At 64.2% G+C, this 18,214-nt stretch overlaps 1 protein-coding gene across 1 annotated transcript; it reads left to right on the forward strand.

Annotated features, from left to right (window-relative positions):
* Window positions 1-6,461: 6,461 nt before the first annotated feature.
* On the forward strand, window positions 6,462-16,659 carry LOC135873912 (zinc finger protein 773-like). Its single transcript, XM_065398521.1, is given in 8 exon segments — window positions 6,462-6,644; window positions 6,646-6,675; window positions 8,400-8,526; window positions 9,293-9,406; window positions 11,728-11,885; window positions 12,385-12,505; window positions 13,494-13,592; window positions 15,452-16,659. Coding segments are annotated over 8 exon segments (2,040 nt in total).
* The last annotated feature ends 1,555 nt before the right edge of the window (window positions 16,660-18,214 follow it).

The raw sequence follows: 18,214 nt of genomic DNA on the forward strand, positions 1-18,214 counted from the left end.
GCACTAACCATTAGACCCCACTCTCCCCCCCCCCCCCCCGAGCCGTAATAGAACCCAGGAGTCCTGGCTCCCATTCCCCACCGGCTCTAACCAGTGAACCCCACTCCCGTCCCAGACCTCAGGAAAAATACACCCATGATACGTGCTGCTGCCCGAAGCGTGATGCCACCAGAGGGCCCTCGCGAGCTGGGTTATGTCAAGGTGGGTTGAAGGGCAGAGAGGGGGAAGGGCTCTGAGCCCCCGTGCTGGGGGCACAAGCTGAGCCTGGACTGAGGGGGGTTTGGAAGGGGGCTGGGTTCCAGGCCCTGTCCTGGGACGCAGCGTGAAGGATAGAGGGAAAGCAAGACGGCTCTTGAGATCAAACGAGGTGAGCGGCGTGCGGCCAAGAAGTGGCTTTGCTGGGGATGCAGCGAGTGTTCCCAAGGGGTCAGGTCCAACCGTGTCACTGCAAACCGCAGCAGTGGTTTCAGCTGGACCCCCTGGGCCAGGCCAGCTTGGGAGCACGCTGTGAGGGGGTGTCTGCCACCTGGCCGCGGACTGGCACCGAGCAGCGCGGCTGGCAGGGCGCATGGGATATAAACGGGGTCAGGGCCCCGCTGAAGGGAAGGGGCCTTGCTCTCTGCTACTCCCCTGGGCAATGGCCCTTGTGCCTGTGGTTCCTGGCAGGGCACAGCTCGCCAGCCCCGTGGTGCCGGCTGGGAACAGGGACTGCACCATGCTGCCCGTTTCCAGAACCCGTTCCGGGGGCCCTGGGCTTCCCGCAGGGGCCAGGCTAGCACCCGTCCCACTGACAAGCGCTCTCCTAGTGCGAGCAGGCTGTGAGAGCCGGAGAGGGGGCTGGCCCGGGGGCCCTGGGCTTCCCGCAGGGGCCAGGCTAGTACCCGTCCCACTGACGAGTGCTCTCCTAGTGTGAGCAGGCTGTGAGAGCCGGAGAGGGGGCTGGCTGGGAAGGGCAGGGCTTATGGCAGCAGTCAGCAGCAAGGAGGTGCCCCCAGGGGCAGACACCACATGGTGTTACCCCGTTCCCCCTCCTCCTCACCCCCCCTCCAGTGATAGTCCTGAAACAACCCCCCCACCCCCGGCTACCACTGCTCAAACCGTGTGGGGAGCTGCCGGCTTGCCCCTGCCCCGTGGCTGGCGATGCCATCAGCTCCTGCAGCAGGACCACGGCGCCCAAACTCAGGGGCTTGCAGGTGAGGAACGGAGGCACCGGTAGGGTTACCATACGTCCGGTTTTTCCCGGACACATCCGGCTTTTTGGTAATCAAACCCCCGTCCGGGGGGAATTTCCAAAAAGCCGAACATGTCCGGGGAAAAATACTCCCTGGCTTACCTTAGAGCGGGCGCCGGGGGCTGCTGTGCTCCCTGACTCCTGGGCTCTGTAAGAGCCGAGCGCTACCGGCTTCGGGCAGCCCCCATGCCTCTGGACCCTGCACCCCCAGCCGGGCACTTCCCCTCCCGGGCTCCGGCGGCGCAGGGTCCAGAGGCATGGGGGCTGCCCGAAGCCGGTAGCACTCCGGCAGCTCGGCTCTTAAACAGAGCCGAAGAGTCAGGGGAGGAGCACAGCAGCCGGAGCCCGGGAGGGGAAGTGCCCGGCCGGGGGCGCAGGGTCCGGAGGCAAGGGGGCTGCCCGAAGCCCAAGCGCTACCGGCTTCATGGTTTGCCGGGCAGCCTCCAGACCCCGCGCCCCCAGCTGGGCGCTTCCCCTCCCGGGCTTCAGCTGCGCTGGGGAAGCGCCGGCTGGGGGCGCAGGGTCTGGGGGCTGCCCGGCAAACCGTGAAGCCGGTAGCGCTCGGGCAGCCCTTTTCACGTGGCTGGGAGGGAGGAGGGGGAATGCGGGGCGCTCAGGGGAGGGGGCGGAGTTAGGGCGGGGACTTTGGGGAAGGGGCGGAGTTAGGGCGGGACTGGGGTGGGGCCAGGGCCCCATGGAGTGTCCTCTTTTTTTATTTTTTAAATATGGTAACCCTAGGCACCGGCTCTCTGTCCTCGGGCTGCATGGCCTGCAGCTGGGTAACGTGGTGCTGTGACCAGCGCCTGTGCACTGCAGCCCCACAGAGGCTAGGCCGGGGCCTGTGCGTGCAGATCGCTGCTCGAGGAGCCGGTTACCACGGCGCCCTGTCGGCCGTGGAACGTTCGGTATCCGGGGGCTGGTGCTTCCTTGTCTTGCTCCTTGTGCAGCCACTTACACGCGTGCCGAGAGGGGTCGGGCGCTAACTGATCCGGTGCCCGCTGTGCCCAGTGTGAGGGAGGTCACGGAGCAAAGGGCAGGGGAGAGCCAGGCCATGTGTGTTCAGGACAGGCTGGTGTCAGAAGAAGTGGCCAGCTTTCCTCCCGACAGAAGGTACCAGCGGGGCTTGTGGCTAGTATATTAACTAGTGATTGGGGAGCATGGGAGCAGCGACGTTTGCCAGTGACACAAAGGTGTGGAGGTTAGTTAGGAGCTGAAGGGGCCGTGAGGGGCTCAGAGACCCCAGACCCAGCTGGGCGAACGGGCTCACAATGGCACAGGGATCCCGTGCTCATTAAATGCAGAGTGAGACCCGCTAGACGGGGAAAGAGCAACTCCCCGTCCGCCTGCTGGGGTCCCGATGAACCGGCTCACTCCGGGCAGGGCCTGGGCGTCCCTGCAGACAGCTCGACGGAGATCTCCGCTCCACGCAACACCGGGGTCCCGAAACGCTCGTGAGAGTCAGGATTCAACAGGCCCGGGATGGACAGAGAATATTCGACTCCCTTCATGCCGATCAGTGGTGCTGTCAACCCCTGGATCCAGTGTCAGCCGGGGGCTCCTTTCGCAGCCAGGATAGGGCAGAACGAGAGGGTTTCAGCCAAGGGCGGCGAGAGGGATCAAAGGACAAACTCTCCTGCGAAGCGATTGAACCGACTCGGAGGGTTACCGCAGCGAGCAGACGCAGGAGAGGGGACGTGACCAAAGTCTATAAAATAACGACTGGCCTAGACAAGGGAGGTGGGGGGCTGCTGTCCCCTCGTCTCCTCACACAAGGATGACGGGACTTTGCACGAAATTAAAAGTTGAGACATTGAAAACTGATCGGTGGAAATACTTTTTTACTGGAGACATAACTAGCCTGTGGAACTCACTGCCACAGGACGTAGTTGAGACTAAGAATTGAGCACGATTCAAAACGGGATTGGCCGTTTCTCTGGATAACAAGACTAGCCAGAGAGCTGAATGAAATAATGGTGCAAATGTTGGCAGCGACACTCGACTCCAGCTTCCGGGCTCAAGCCAAGCTCTAGCTATTAGAGATGGGATCAGATCCATGTGCAGGGCAGATTAGCCCACACCTGCTGCTGTGGGGTTTTGATGCCTTCCTCTGAAGCACCTAGTTCTGGCCCCTGTCAAAGATGGGACCGGCCTAGATGTACCTCAGGCTGATCCCGTCTGGCAATGCCTATGTCGCAGTGAGTCTGAGGCACAGTAACCCACCCCTGGCTGGACACGGATCACCATGGAGCCTCGCACACTTGGCTGATGGTTGCATAATTAACAAGGGGGCCCACAGTTTATGAAACAGTTTTGCAGCAGAAAGGGGCTCCTGGGTGAGCCTCGAAAACACCTTCCTAGTGTAACACCGACAGACCCCGGTGTGACCGTGCTGCCCGTGGGAGCCAGCTGAGGTCACTCAATCAGGGTGAACTGCAAACAGAACGGGGCAGACAAACCCCAAACGCTGGTGGATATTCCAATACTTAGATTTACCAAACCAGCACAAAACAGCTTCTGTATTACCTCACTGGTTACTCAGAGTCCAACCAACGCAGTTCCCTTAAAGTGCCCAGCCTCAGGCCTCCATCCAGACACACCTGTCAGATATGATGATGATTACTGAAAATCTTATCTCATCATATAAAAGAAAAGGTTCTTCCAATCCCAAAGGATCAGCCACACACCCAGGTTCAATTATAACTTAGATCTGACCCAAAATACACGCTATAGCCAATTCTTGTTAACTAAACTAAAATTTATTAAAAAAGAAAAGAGAGAGAGAGTTGGTTAAAAGATCAATATACAGACAGATTTGAATTCAATTCTTGAGGTTCAGATACATAGCAGAGGTGAGCTTGTAGTTGCCAAAAGTCCTTTTAGAAATAGTCCCTAGGTTATAGTCCAATGTCCATATTCAGGGTGGCTCCAGTCAGTGACTGGGGATCTCAATCCTTAGGCCTTAAGGTTCCCCCTCTTGAAACCCAAAGCAGATCTGAGATGCAGAAGGATCATGTCCCAGGGTTCTTATACATTTCCAGCAGCCTTTTGGCCTGAGCAAACAATAGGCCTAACTCTCCTTCTTCCAAACATCCTGGCAATTAGCACAGGGTAATTTATCCATTAAACAGTTCAGATACAGGTTACCACAACCTTCAAAGAGACATAGAGACAATAATACTATTTCACTCAAGTATCATCACAAATGTTAATATTCCTTTTTTGATCTTTGAATTAAAACTATTGTAATAGACAAGACTTGTTTGCTTACATCACAAGACCTGAGCAAACATCTACCCTTCTACCTCTAACAATGCAGACTTACATTTTAAAGCTCTATTCATTTACAGATCTTCCTAGCCAGTCTCTTAAAGTTCGGCCATGGGTCAGGTCACTCGGTGAGTTAATTAACTCTTTCTGGCCCTGTCACCTTCCAATGAAATATTATATTACACTCATAACGTCACACCTGGTTGCCGATGGGCAGGATCAAACCTGGGACCTCTGGTGCTAAATGCATGAGCCAATGAGCTAAAAACCATATGGCCCTTAACTGAGGCTGTAGCAGACTCATTAATCTCTAAGTGGTCTCGGTGCCACGAGAGGGGACAGACACGACCCTCAGGAGGTGTGGGGGTTACACTCGGAACACGCCCCAGGGACTGTTGCTGTCTGACAGGCCGGGAGGCAGCAGGCACATTTTGGACCGATGGCTGCTGGAGTGTTTCAGAGGTTTGATCATGGCAGGGGTTGGGTTGCAGAAGGAAACAGAGAAATGGGTGTTTCACAAACACCAGCGTCTGACATGGGGGTGGTTGATGGATGGGGGAAGCTCTGACACGGGCTCTTGTTCCTGGCACAGTCGTGTGATTTAACATGGGCAGTGTGCTAGGCACCAGGTCACTGGACTAGATTGGGGTCCTGCATGACTCCCTTTTCCCAGCAGGACCCCCCTCCTGTCTAGCAGCAGGGAAGACCAGTGTGCTCGGACCCCTGCTTAGGAACCCCTGAACTGGAGCCTTTTTAGCTTTGGCTGATTAACAAGGGAAGTTTCTACCTAACTTGCTAGAGTAACAAGCCAAACGCTCTGGTATCACTAAAAAGGGACTGCAGTGGGGGGGGGGGGGGGACGACTGCAGAACTCAACAAGGCGTTTGGGCACAACAAGAAGTTACCGACATCCACTATGGTGACCCCAAATTAGCACGTGATGTGATGCTGCCTGGGGTGGGCGAGGAGGGCAGTGACATCGCTCCAATGGGACTGAGTGGCCGTTCATTTCACAACTGATCGATGTGATAGGAAACCCGAAGGGAGACAGACACCCAGTGGAAATCAGAGGCAGCCTGTTTAAACCCGACCAAAGGCAGTGTTGTTAACCAGTGGAACTCACTGTCACAAGATTTCAAGGCAAGACGGGAAGTAGCATTTGGTGCCTGTTTGGCACTGGAGTCAGTGACTGTGCCAGGCTCAAGGCCCAGTGGGAATGAAGTCCAGGGGGTAGAAACCTCGGGCTTGGAAGCCAAATCTTGGCTGGATCCTGGCTTTGGAGCCGGTTTCACTCTGGCAGACCTGGGGGAGCCCGAGCTCGCTGTGGGGCATCGAACGAAGGCCTGGCACACGGGGGCTGCCGGCTTTGTTTGGTACAATCGTGTTTCCGATGAAAACCCAGAAGGAATTCCCACCGCACTGGACATGTTTCCAGCCCCATTTCATGTGGGGTGAAAGTTTCTGATTTTTGTTTTAAATGAAGAACTGGAACCCGGATGTGTCCAGCCCCATGGGCTGGGTTCTCACGTGCCGTTCGCACGGACAAATTCTCTTTTTGAAAATTGAATTTTTTTTTAACCAAAACACATTTTTTTTAAAAACAAAAACCTGGTAAGGAAAGAAACGGGGGGGAGGAAGGTGGCGGGGGCGGGTTGGTTATCTGGGGTCGCTAAAAACCCAACATCTATTTCCATGGGAACTCGGGGCGTTTGTTCGGCTCCTTCCCACGACCCAGCCGGCCGGACCGGACTACAGCTCCCGGCATGCACCGAGCGCGAGCGGGGCCGCAGCCTCCGGACCGGACCGGACCGGACTACAGCTCCCGGCATGCACCGAGCGCGAGCGGGGGCGCCCCGGACCCTGCGCTGCGCTCCCGGGCGGCTCCGGCCCCAGCTCGCCGCGCCCGGCCCGGGAATGGCTGCGGGGCTCCGCGCCCGGGTAGGGCCCTGGCGCCTGCGGGGCAATGTGGCTCCTTGGAGAAGCCGCAGCCCGGGGGGGACCCGCCGCCGCAGACCCGCTCCCGGGCCGGGCAGCCCGAGCTCGAGCAGAGCCGCCCTGCGGGAGAGCCCCCGCCTCTCTCCCCCCCCCTCCCCCCCCGTGCTGCGTGTCCCGGGCTCTGCGGGGATCGGGGGCCCCGAGAGCTCGGGGCAGATGTAACTCGAGCCCCAAGGCGCGGGGTGAGCGAAGGCAGCAGACAGCCGGGAGCCAGGCTGGGCAGGGCGACCACTCGGCTGCATCGGGCCAGGGGCTGGACAGGGCGACCACTCGGCTGTATCTGGCTGGGGGCTGGGCAGGGCCAGGGGCTGGACAGGGCGACCACTCGGCTGCATCTGGCTAGGGGCTGGGCAGTGCTAGGGGCTGCGCAGGGCGACCGCTCGGCTGCGTCGGGCTGGGGGCTGGGCAGGGCCGGGGGCTGGACAGGGCGACCACTCGGCTGTATCTGGCTGGGGGCTGGGCAGTGCCAGGGGCTGCGTGCTCGGCTGTATCTGGCTGGGGGCTGGGCAGTGCCAGGGGCTGCGTCGGGCTGGGGGCTGGGCAGGGCCGGGGGCTGGACAGGGCGACCACTCGGCTGCGTCGGGCCAGGGGCTGGGCAGTGCCAGGGGCTGCGTGCTCGGCTGTATCTGGCTGGGGGCTGGGCAGTGCCAGGGGCTGCGTGCTCGGCTGTATCTGGCTGGGGGCTGGGCAGTGCCAGGGGCTGCGTGCTCGGCTGTATCTGGCTGGGGGCTGGGCAGTGCCAGGGGCTGCGTGCTCGGCTGTATCTGGCTGGGGGCTGGGCAGGGCCGAAGGCTGGGCAGTGCCAGGGGCTGTGCAGGGCGACCACTCGGCTGCGTCGGGCCAGGGGCTGGGCAGTGCCAGGGGCTGCGTGCTCGGCTGCGTCGGGCTGGGGGCTGGGCAGGGCCGGGGGCTGGACAGGGCGACCGCTCGGCTGTATCTGGCTAGGGGCTGGGCAGTGCCAGGGGTTGCGTGCTCGGCTGTATCTGGCTGGGGGCTGGGCAGTGCCGAAGGCTGGGCAGTGCCAGGGGCTGTGCAGGGCGACCACTCGGCTGCGTCGGGCTGGGGGCTGGGCAGTGCCAGGGGCTGTGCAGGGCGACCACTCGGCTGCGTCGGGCTGGGGGCTGGGCAGGGCCGGGGGCTGGACAGGGCGACCACTCGGCTGCGTCGGGCTGGGGGCTGGCAGTGCCGCTAACGTCCCAGGAGGCAGAATAACCAGAAGACGCTTTGCAAGTGGGTGTCACTTTGTGCCCATTTCTTTCCTCCTGTATCTAGTGTGCTCAATGTCTCCCAGCCGCCACCCCGGGCCCTGCCCAGTGCTCCCTGCCAGGAACCTGCTCCCTCGCTCCTCCTTCCCTGGGATGGCCCCCAGCTGCCCTCACTGCCCCTCCCCAGACCTTCCCTTCCCACCTGCCAGGCCTGGGCTCTGGGCCTCGGATCCAGCAACGTGGCCCATTCCCTAGGCCAGGCCGCTGGCCTCTCCCTGGCTCACAGGCCCCTGGCTTCTCCTACATTGCGCGAGTCCTCTCTTCCCTCCCCGGAGACGGAAGGGAACAGCCCCTGCCGGGCACCAGCCCTTCCTCTCCCGCGGCTCCTCTCTGCCCAGCTCTCCCAGGCCCTGCCCAGCCCAGTGTGGCCTGGGGAGCGGGAGTGGGGAATGGGGTAAGAGCCCTTTCCCCTCTAGGGAGTGCTGGCTCTGAGCTCGCCCCAGGGTGGGGGGAATGGCTGGGTCAGGGGGGCAGGGGATGGGGCCTTTTCCCTCTAACGGGTCCTGGATCCCGTGGGCCTCCTTTGGCTAGAGACCAAAAATCGTTGCTGTTTGATGAGCGGTGTCAGTATTTTCAGTGCCTGAGAGCTTTAGATCCCATTGGAGCCGGCGGTGCTGAGACGGGGCCGCGTGTTGTTGCAGGTGCCGGTGTCGTTCGAGGACGTGGCGGTCTATTTCTCCCCGGAGGAGTGGGCGGCGTTAGCGGAATGGCAGAGGGAGCTGTACTGGGACGTGATGAAGGAGAATTACGCGCTGGTGGCCTCGCTGGGTGAGGCTCCTTTCTTTGCAGCCGCACACATGAAAGTCCCTGACTCGGAGAGACCAGACCCAATGTCACTGAGCCCAGCAGCGACGCCGTTCCCCTGGGATCCCCGGTGATGCTGTCGCTGCCAGGCCAGGGGGAGGAGCACTGGGGGAGGGGTTTTCCCGCGGGCTCTTAGTGGGGCATCTTCCCTGAGAGAGGCAATCACAGGGGCTAGTCGGTGGGGGAAGACGTTCTCTAGGCTGGTGCAGGACTGGCCCGGTCCTTGTCCTGGCAGAGCCCAGACTGGGGGCCTCGGCCCAGGGCTGTGGGAACAGCGCTAACCCAGCCAGGTCTGGTGCTGGGGTAATGGGGTCCTGCCGGGGCGTGGCCCAGAACCGCCAGCCCCAGAAATTCAGAAACCAGCAGGCAGACCCCATTTTGTTGCCCAGTCACTTAGTTTTGTGAGATCTTTTTGAAGTTCTTCACAGTCTGCTTTGGGCAAGGGCAAGGTGCCTGGGAGATACGGGAACACGCACACAAGAAGGGGTTCCTTGGGCAGGAGAGAGCAAGACTGCGCCGTTAATACCCCCGGGGCTTGGGGGCAAGAGAAATGGCGCCCCATTGTTGTCACAGAGATCCTTGGACCGTTGCGCGGCCGGTCGGGGGCTGCCAGGCAGCCTGTTCCGTAGGACGGAAGGGAACACCTGGCATGCCATCGCCCCGTGTGGTCCACGTCCCAGCCCTCGGTGGCCACCGGAGACCCAGCTTGTGATTCTCTTCCCCCAAACAGGCTCTGCGGCACCTGCAGTGGAGATCGCCTGGAAGGCGGATAAAGATGAAGAGCCGCACGTCGGGGCTTCCCAGGGGAAGAGGGGGGGAGGAATCCCCCAGCCCCCCAGCACGGGTGAGTGATACCGAACTCGCCCCTGAGCTGCTCTGCTGTGGAGTGGGGCGGCCTGCAGCGCAAACCCCGCTGGTAGCTCCTCGGTGTGTCAGGCTCTGTGCCGGCGAGGAGTCGGGCACTTGAGCTGCTCGCACTGCTCCCTTGGCGGGAGGATGCTCTGTGTGAGCCAGGTTGCTGGGAGTTCACAGACACCGCCCCAGCGCTGCTCCTGCGGGGCCTGGGGGAACATGTGCTCTGGGTCAGGCACTGTCTGCACTGCAAACGTGATGGGTTCAGTGCCCCGTTCGTCTGGGCCAGCCCGCCAGGGCACCTCCCAGTGGAGATGGGTGTGTGCCGTTCGGTCACAGCCTTGCTGCCTTGTGGGACCCAGCCGGGCTTCTGGAGTCTCGGGAGCCGCTGGGCCTGAAGCGCTGTTCCCAGCTCCCCAGGGCCGCTCCCCTCGGCCACGGCCACCGGCCACCGGCCCAGGTCTCCGTGGTCTCAGGGCCAGCTACAGCAAAGCTGCCTGTGACCCCCCCATGGGATGTCAGTAGTGGTGGAGGATGAGGCGGCAAAGCCCTGGGGCCCTGTGCTCTGCGCCGGCTGGCTGGGCACCCCCAGGGGGAGCTGAAGGGGCTGCGTCGGGGGGGGGGGACCCGGTGAGCTCAGAGGTGCCTGTTCTCTGGCTGGGCAGAGGTTCACGCCGACGTCCCCGGCCCACCAGCAGCTGGATTCCAGCCCAGCGGGAGAGTCTCACTCGGGGCCCTCCAGTGGCTTCTGTTTTGTCTCTGCCCCAGCAGGCGGGACCTGCCTGGCGTGTGACTGCACGTGGGCTGTGAGTTAAGCCCACCCCCCCTTACAGCACCCCCCTTGTCCCAGGCTGGGTCACTGCTGCTCTGTGGGAGGGGTGAGTCCTGGCAGCTGAGCGAGCAGCCCTGGTCCGGGGGCGGGTTTGCCTCCCCTCAGTCCCCTGTGACGCCATTTGGTTAGGTCTGGCCTTTGTGTGACCTGTGGATTAACATACTAGCCAGGTCTGGATCAGCACACAGCTCTGCCGATGCCCCTCACTCCCTACCCGCAGCCCCCTGCTAGCCCAGCCCTGGGCTCCCTCCCCCCCTCCCCCCACAGCTCTGCCGATGCCCCTCACTCCCGACCTGCAGCCCCCTGCTAGCCCAGCCCTGGGCTCCCTCCCCCCACAGCTCTGCCGATGCCCCTCACTCCCTACCCGCAGCCCCCTGCTAGCCCAGTCCTGGGCTCCCTCCCCCCCCCCCCCACAGCTCTGCCGATGCCCCTCACTCCCGACCTGCAGCCCCCTGCTAGCCCAGCCCTGGGCTCCCTCCCCCCACAGCTCTGCCGATGCCCCTCACTCCCTACCCGCAGCCCCCTGCTAGCCCAGTCCTGGGCTCCCTCTCCCCCCCCACAGCTCTGCCGATGCCCCTCACTCCCGACCTGCAGCCCCCTGCTAGCCCAGCCCTGGGCTCCCTCCCCCCCTCCCCCCACAGCTCTGCCGATGCCCCTCACTCCTGACCTGCAGCCCCCTGCTAGCCCAGCCCTGGGCTCCCTCCCCCCCTCCCCCCACAGCTCTGCCGATGCCCCTCACTCCCTACCCGCAGCCCCCTGCTAGCCCAGTCCTGGGCTCCCTCTCCCCCCCCACAGCTCTGCCGATGCCCCTCACTCCCGACCTGCAGCCCCCTGCTAGCCCAGCCCTGGGCTCCCTCCCCCCCTCCCCCCACAGCTCTGCCGATGCCCCTCACTCCTGACCTGCAGCCCCCTGCTAGCCCAGCCCTGGGCTCCCTCCCCCCCTCCCCCCACAGCTCTGCCGATGCCCCTCACTCCCTACCCGCAGCCCCCTGCTAGCCCAGCCCTGGGCTCCCTCCCCCCCCCCCCCCCCCCACAGCTCTGTCGGTGCCCCTCACTCCCGACCTGCAGCCCCCTGCTGTTCCGGACCTGCCCCACCCCCAGCTCCGCCAGTGCCCCTCACTCTGCACCCACAGCCCCCTGCTAGCCCAGCCCTGGGCTTCCCCCCAGCTCTGCTGACACCCCCTCTCCCAACCCGCAGCCCCCACTATTCCAGGCTTTGTGTCGCTCAGCCCCAGCCTGGGGCTCCCTGTTCTGTTGCTGGCTGTGTGTGGGGGGGGGGGGGGGCAGTGGGACAGTTGTGCACCTGGGGAGCCCGGACTCCGCAGCCCCTTACTGCGTGGCATGAGGTGGGCTGGATGCACCTGGCCCTTCCCTGTCCTCTGCGAGCGGTGTCACCACGCAGAGAGCTCGCGCCTTCGCTCCGTCCGGGTGGCCTCTCCCGCGTGCTCGGATAACGCGGTGCTGTTCTCTGCCCCACCCAGGCTCCGACGACGCCCGGTCGGACGGTTGGGTTGCGGCGAGTCGCCGAGCCGGGCCGTGTGTCTGGGATGGTCAGTTTGTCTGGGCTCCTTGGTTCTCCAGGGTCCTCCTGCACCGGGGACAGGTGTGCGAGACGCAGAGCTCCCTGCGACCGGCGCAGGTAGGGAGCGGGGGTTGGGTGGAGGGTGCCTGGGACAGATGTGCCAGGACTGGATGATGCTCCCGGCAGTGCCCTGGGCTGATGGCTCCAAGGGCTCCCCCCACCCCATGAGCATCCTAACTGTCGCCTTGGAAACGCAGGCAGAGCCAAGTTCCAGGCCGGGGTCTGGCTGCCTCGGTTCCCCGTCCCAGCGGCTGGCTCATTCTGCCATGCAGGGCAGCCTGTCGCGAGACTGGCCAGGGGATCTGCTGTCGGCTTGAGTGCAGGGGAGGAAGAGGCCAGTGCCATGAAACTGTCTGGCTCCAGCGTCCCTGCGCCGCTCCCATGGCTGCCCTCCTTCCCAGGGGCCTTTCCCTCCTGAGGTCACAGGGCCAACTCCGAGACGGGGGATGGGGAACGGAGCTGGGCCCTCCTGGCTGCCTCCCTGGGTGGGTGGTGACGTTGTAGGGCCTGGGCGTGGCTATTCAGGAGGTGCTGTGGGGGGCGGCTTGTGTTGCAGGTGGTGTTCGAGGACGTGGCGGTCTGTTTCTCCCCGGAGGAGTGGGCGGCGTTAGCGGAATGGCAGAGGGAGCTGTACTGGGCCGTGATGAGGGAGAATTTCGAGCTGGTGGCCTCGCTGGGTGAGGCTCCCTGTCCATCTCTTTAGCAGCAGCACAAATAGCCAGTTACCCCCGTCCTGCCCCCAACCCCAAAGTCCTGGTAGGGGACCCGTGACTGAGCGAAGGGCCCTGCTGCCCACCGCTGGGACAGCCGGTCCTCCCCTCCCACCCCCTGCAGGGCAGCAGGACTCAGCAGCATCCGTCAGCCCCCAGGTTTGGGCACCACTCCAAGCTCCCCCCACCGCCCCGTCTCTGGCTGGGCCTGGCCACCTCCAGCGCTCCCTCGTAGAGTCCGGCTCACTGCTTGGCGTGGCCTGGCCTCCCTGCTTGGCGACCGTCACCATCCATAGGCCCTGGGATCCATGATCAGGTTGAAAGGTTCTGCCCTGGCAGAGACAGCGACCTCCTCCTCCCCTGCGCTTCTTGGGCGTTCCCCGCCAGGAGCGACCGACCCTTGGGCCAGGCGCGTCTTGTCACGGTTCCCCAGGGGCCCCAGGGAACCCCTGCGCCCGGGCGCTAAATGCCAGGTAGTGCCTGTTCCACCTCCCATTGTGGCCTGAGCATGGGGACAGAGCCGGGACCTTGGTTCACCAGCTCTGTCGTTCCAATGCCTCCGGGGGCTACGTTGGTGCCCAGTCGGTTTGCTCCTGGGCGTTAGCACGGCTGCACGGGGGGACCTGGCCTGGGAGCAGCCCTAGAGAAACGTACGCTCCGCGGGCTGGGGCTCTGAGCAGCTCGGGGGGTCGATGCCTGGGTCCCAGACTGCACCTCTAGCCAAACCCCCAGCTGTCCATGGGCCCTGACCTCGGCTCCCAGAGAGACCCAGGCACCGGCTCTGCCCACCCCGTGGTACCCGGCGGCTGTAGCGAGCCCTGCAGGCGTGATCCTGCCCTGCCTCCGCCTCGCCAGGACACAGGCTGAGGGGCTGTTTCTGGACGTCCTGCTCTGCGTGTCTGAGGCCTGACAAGTCTCGACGCCTCTCATGCCTGTGACTCCCCTCCAGGCACAGGCTCTGCGGACCCCAAGCCAGAGAGCAGCTGTGAAATGGAGCGAGGGGAAGAGCTCCAGCAGGGGCAGGACAGAGAGATTCCTGAGGCACCCAGCATGCGTGAGTGAGGCCAGGGGGCTCCCCCAGAATGGCTCGGGCCAGGGGCTGGGGCTGGGGGTGGACGTGGGGAATGAGAATGTTCCTGTTTCTCAGTGGGTGGGCTTTGATCTCCCCGGCCTGCTCCTCGCACATGTCGTCCTGTCCCCCACTGACTGTATTTCTCTCCATGCGGCTTCCTTCCGTCTCGTGGTGGCTGCCGCTCCGGCCTGCCAGGTGCACGGGCTGCCTCCGGGGGTCCCCCCCCTCACCAGATTCTGTCCCATCTTCCCCCTGAGGTCTCTAAAATTCACCCCTTGCACCGAGCCACGTCCCAGCCCTGGCTGCCTCTGCCCGCCTGCGCCCTCTCCATATCCCTCGCGACCCTGCCGTGTTTCTTGTGCAGAATGTTTGAACCTCCGTCCTCAGTAACGCCCCCCTCCCTCCCGCTCCCCTGCCCACAGCACCACCCCCTGCCCTCCCGCCCCGCTCCCTCAGCGCCGCCCCCCTGCCCTCCTGCCCCGCTCCCTCAGCGCCGCCCTCATCCCCTGCCCTCCTGCCCCGCTCCCTCAGCGCCGCCCTCGTCCCCTGCCCTCCTGCCCCGCTCCCTCAGCGCCGCCCTCATCCCCTGCCCTCCTGCCCCGCTCCCTCAGCGCCGCCCTCATCCCCTGCCCTCCTGCCCCGCTCCCTCAGCGCCGCCCCCTGCCCTCCCGGCCCGCTCCCTCAGCGCCGCCCTCCTGCCCTCATCCCCTGCCCTCCCGCCCCGCTCCCTCAGCGCCACCCCCTGCCCTCCCGGCCCGCTCCCTCAGCGCCGCCCCCCTGCCCTCCTGCCCCGCTCCCTCAGCACCGCCCTCCTGCCCTCATCCCGTCCTCCCGCCCCGCTCCCTCAGCACTGCCCCCCTGCCCTCATCCCCTGCCCTCCCGCCCCGCTCCCTCAGCGCCGCCCTCCCGCCCCGCTCCCTCAGTGCCGCCCTCATCCCCTGCCCTCCCGCCCCGTTCCCTCAGCGCCGCCCCCCTGCCCTCATCCCCTGCCCTCCTGCCCCGCTCCCTCAGCGTCGCCCTCATCCCCTGCCCTCCTGCCCCGCTCCCTCAGCGTCGCCCTCATCCCCTGCCCTCCCGCCCCGCTCCCTCAGCGTCGCCCTCATCCCCTGCCCTCCCGCCCCGCTCCCTCAGCGCCGCCCCCCTGCCCTGCCCTCCTGCCCCGCTCCCTCAGCGCTGCCCTCATCCCCTGCCCTCCCGCCCCGCTCCCTCAGCGCCACCCCCTGCCCTCCCGGCCCGCTCCCTCAGCGCCGCCCCCCTGCCCTCATCCCCTGCCCTCCCGCCCCGCTCCCTCAGCGCCGCCCCCCTGCCCTCATCCCCTGCCCTCCCGCCCCGCTCCCTCAGCGCCGCCCCCCTGCCCTCCTGCCCCGCTCCCTCAGCGCCGCCCTCATCCCCTGCCCTCCTGTCCCGCTCCCTCAGCGCCACCCCCCTGCCCTCCCGCCCCGCTCCCTCAGCGCCGCCCTCATCCCCTGCCCTCCCGCCCCGCTCCCTCAGCGCCGCCCCCCTGCCCTCATCCCCTGCCCTCCCGCCCCGCTCCCTCTCGTGCTAGACTCTCTCCTCGGCTGTCTCGTTCCCTGAGCCAGCGTCTGGGGCTGGGCTCGTTGCCGTGATACGAAGCTCCCCACGGCGGCCGCAGTGCAGATCTCATCGCTGCTGGCTAGTTACTGGAACCCTCCGCTGGCTGCACCGCGCTGGCCGTTCTCTCTGTGACATCCCGGATGGGAAATCTCTCCTGCCCTTTCTCCTCCGAGCTAAATTCCCCCCAATAATCTGCTGCAGATCCAGGTTCCTTCCCTCTCGGGGCGCTGGCGGTGATGGCCGGTCTCTCTCTCTCTGCCCGGCAGGTGATGGAATCTGGGCTGGGGCTGAGGAGAAGCCGTGGGGAGCCCAGAAGTCCCCGGGACGAGCAGCTGCCATCCCAGTGCCCCAGGGGAAGGCGCCAAATACCTGCCAGGACTGCGGGCAGAGCTTCTCGGAGCGGGGCCTCCTCATCGTGCACGTGCTGAGGACCCACCTCGGGGAGCGAACCCTGCCCTGCGGTGAGTGCGGGAAGACCCTCTCCGGCCGGGGCAGGCTGGCGGCGCATCAGAGGGCCCACCTGCGGGAGCGGACGTTCACCTGCGTGGCCTGCACGCGCAGCGTCGTCTACAACAAGCACCTGGTGGACAAGGTGCGCATGGAGCTGGCCGGAGGGAAGCCCTTCAAATGCACCAAGTGCAGCGACAGGATCATCCTGATGGTGGAGCCGCCGGCGGAGCGCGGGAGGGGCTCCTTCCCCTGCCCTCACTGCCCCAAGGTCTTCCCCTACGTCTACCTCCTGCAGCGCCACCAGCCGCTGCACGCTGGGGAGGCGTCCTTCCCCTGCGCCGAGTGCGGCAAGAGTCTCCAGCGGCGGACCACACTCGGCAAGCACCGCCGGCGCCACGCGACCGAGCAGCCCGCCCCCTGCGCTGAGTGCAGCCGGAAGGAGCGCCGGGAGAGCCCCGCACCGGAGCAGCCGTTCCCCTGCACGCAGTGCGGGCGGCTCTTCCCCCGGCGCGGCTCCCTGGCCGCCCACCTCCGGGCCCACGCGCGCCCGCCGCTGCACCCCTGCGCCCAGTGCAGCCAGCGCTTCGGCAGCAAGCGGGCGCTGCTGGCGCACCAGCGGGCCCATGCGCCGGACAGGCCCTGCCGGGAGTGCGGCCAGGCCTTCGGCTCCAGGGCAGCCTGGGCCGCGCACCGGCTGGAGCACGAGCGGCAGAAGCCGTTCACGTGCGCCGAGTGCGGGAAGGGCTTCAGGCGCAAGGACAGGTACACGGTGCACCAGTGGCTGCACGTGGGCCCCGCGCCCCTCGCCTGCCCCCAGTGCGGCCAACGCTTCCGCCTGCCGCTGCAGCTGGAACGGCACCAGCGCCTCCACCGGGCGCCGAGAGAGGCCAGGCTCAGGACGAGCGCGCAGGCCTGCCCGGCCGGAGAGCTGAGCCCCACGTCTGGCCCTGCCACCCCTTCCGCGTGCGATCCTGGGCCAGGCACCTCGCCGGCCTGGCCCGTGGTGTCCCCACCTGAGAAATAGGGTGAAAGGGCACAAGGCCTGGCCAGTGTCTGTGGCACTGTGTGTAGACGTACATTAGAGAGCGGAGAGCTCTCGCTGGGGGGAGTCATGGGGGCTGGTTTGGAAAGGGGTCTGGGCAGCCTGCATGAGTGGGCTCAGACAGCTTCCGTGGCCTGCTCTGGGGGGCTTTTCTTTGTGCCCCCCCACACAGTGGGAGTGGGTGACGGGATGGGTCCCTCGACTGCCCTGTTCTGTCCATTCCCTCTGGGGCACCAGGCGCCGGCCGCTGTCGGAAGCCAGGACCCTGGGCTGGCTGGACCGTTGGTCCGACCCCGTGTGGCCGTTCTGATCTCAAATGAGATTGACTCTGTGAGCGCCTCAAAGGTAACCAGGGGCTGCGCTACAGTCAGTGTCAAACCAACCTCGCATCTGTCTCTGCCCGGGTCACAAGGGGGGGGGGGGGGGGGGGAGAGTGACAGAGCTCGGCTTTAATACGGTTTTTGACGTTGTCTCCCATGACCTCATAAGCACACACGAGTAATAGAGCCTCCAGGAGCCTACGGGTGCAGGACTGGTTGGAGACCCGGCTCCCAGAGAGTAGGTACCAGTGGAATCGCACACACACAATGGGCAGTGACTGCCGAGGAAGCAGGACTGCAGGAAGGGATCTGGGGGTGCTAGTGGATCTCCGACGAAAAAGGAGTCAATAATACAAGACCGGTGCAAAAAAAACCCAACATTCTGGGATGTAACAGAGTTGGGAATTTTTCATACGATTTTGGATGAATAATGTGTGTGCCTCAGTTTCCCCCATGGGCTGCATGGTTAACGGCGGGGTGGGGGGAAGGTTTACTCTTTGCGGAAGTGGCTGATGCCTGGCTGTCTGGGGCCCGGAGAGGACAATGGCCACTCCAACTGCCCAGCCCTTTGGTACCTAGCAAATAACGACCATGGATGGCCCATCCTCTGCGGGAAGCCAGCCAGTAGTGGCCAACTGGAGGACAAAGGATGGAGGGGGGCTTGTTGAGTTCTTACGTGTGGGCTGCTGGAAGCAGGGTTCCCTCTTCTGGACTGGAGGTCAGACAGGGCTCGGGACTGGCCCGGATGGACTATGCTGTAACTCTGTATGTGAACTAAGAACGTCCTACACTCTGTTCCAGACATCTAATAAACCCTCCTGTTTTACAGCGCTGGCTGAGAGTCACTCCACTCTACGGCAGTTGGGGGGTGCATTATTCCCTGGGGTGTGCAAGTCCTTCCCAGGCATCCAGTCCCAGGGGATTCGCTGCCGGGGGCTCAGGGTGTGATGCAGGGGTGCTGAAGGCACCAAAGGTTGGTCCCAGAAAACATGACCTACAAGGGGAGATTGAAAGAATTGGGTCTGTTTGGTCTGGAGCAGAGAAGACTGAGAGGGGCCATGAGAACAGTTTTCAAGGACATAAAAGGTTGTTACAAGGAGGAGGGAGGTAAATTTTTCTCCTTAACCTCAGAGACAGGACAAGAAGCAATGGGCTTAAATTGCAGCAAGGGCTGTTTAGGTTGGACAGTAGGAAAAACTCCCTGCCTGTCAGGGTGG

The sequence above is a fragment of the Emys orbicularis genome, chromosome 2 (genome assembly GCF_028017835.1).
Source record: "Emys orbicularis isolate rEmyOrb1 chromosome 2, rEmyOrb1.hap1, whole genome shotgun sequence".
Lineage (NCBI taxonomy): Eukaryota > Metazoa > Chordata > Testudines > Emydidae > Emys > Emys orbicularis.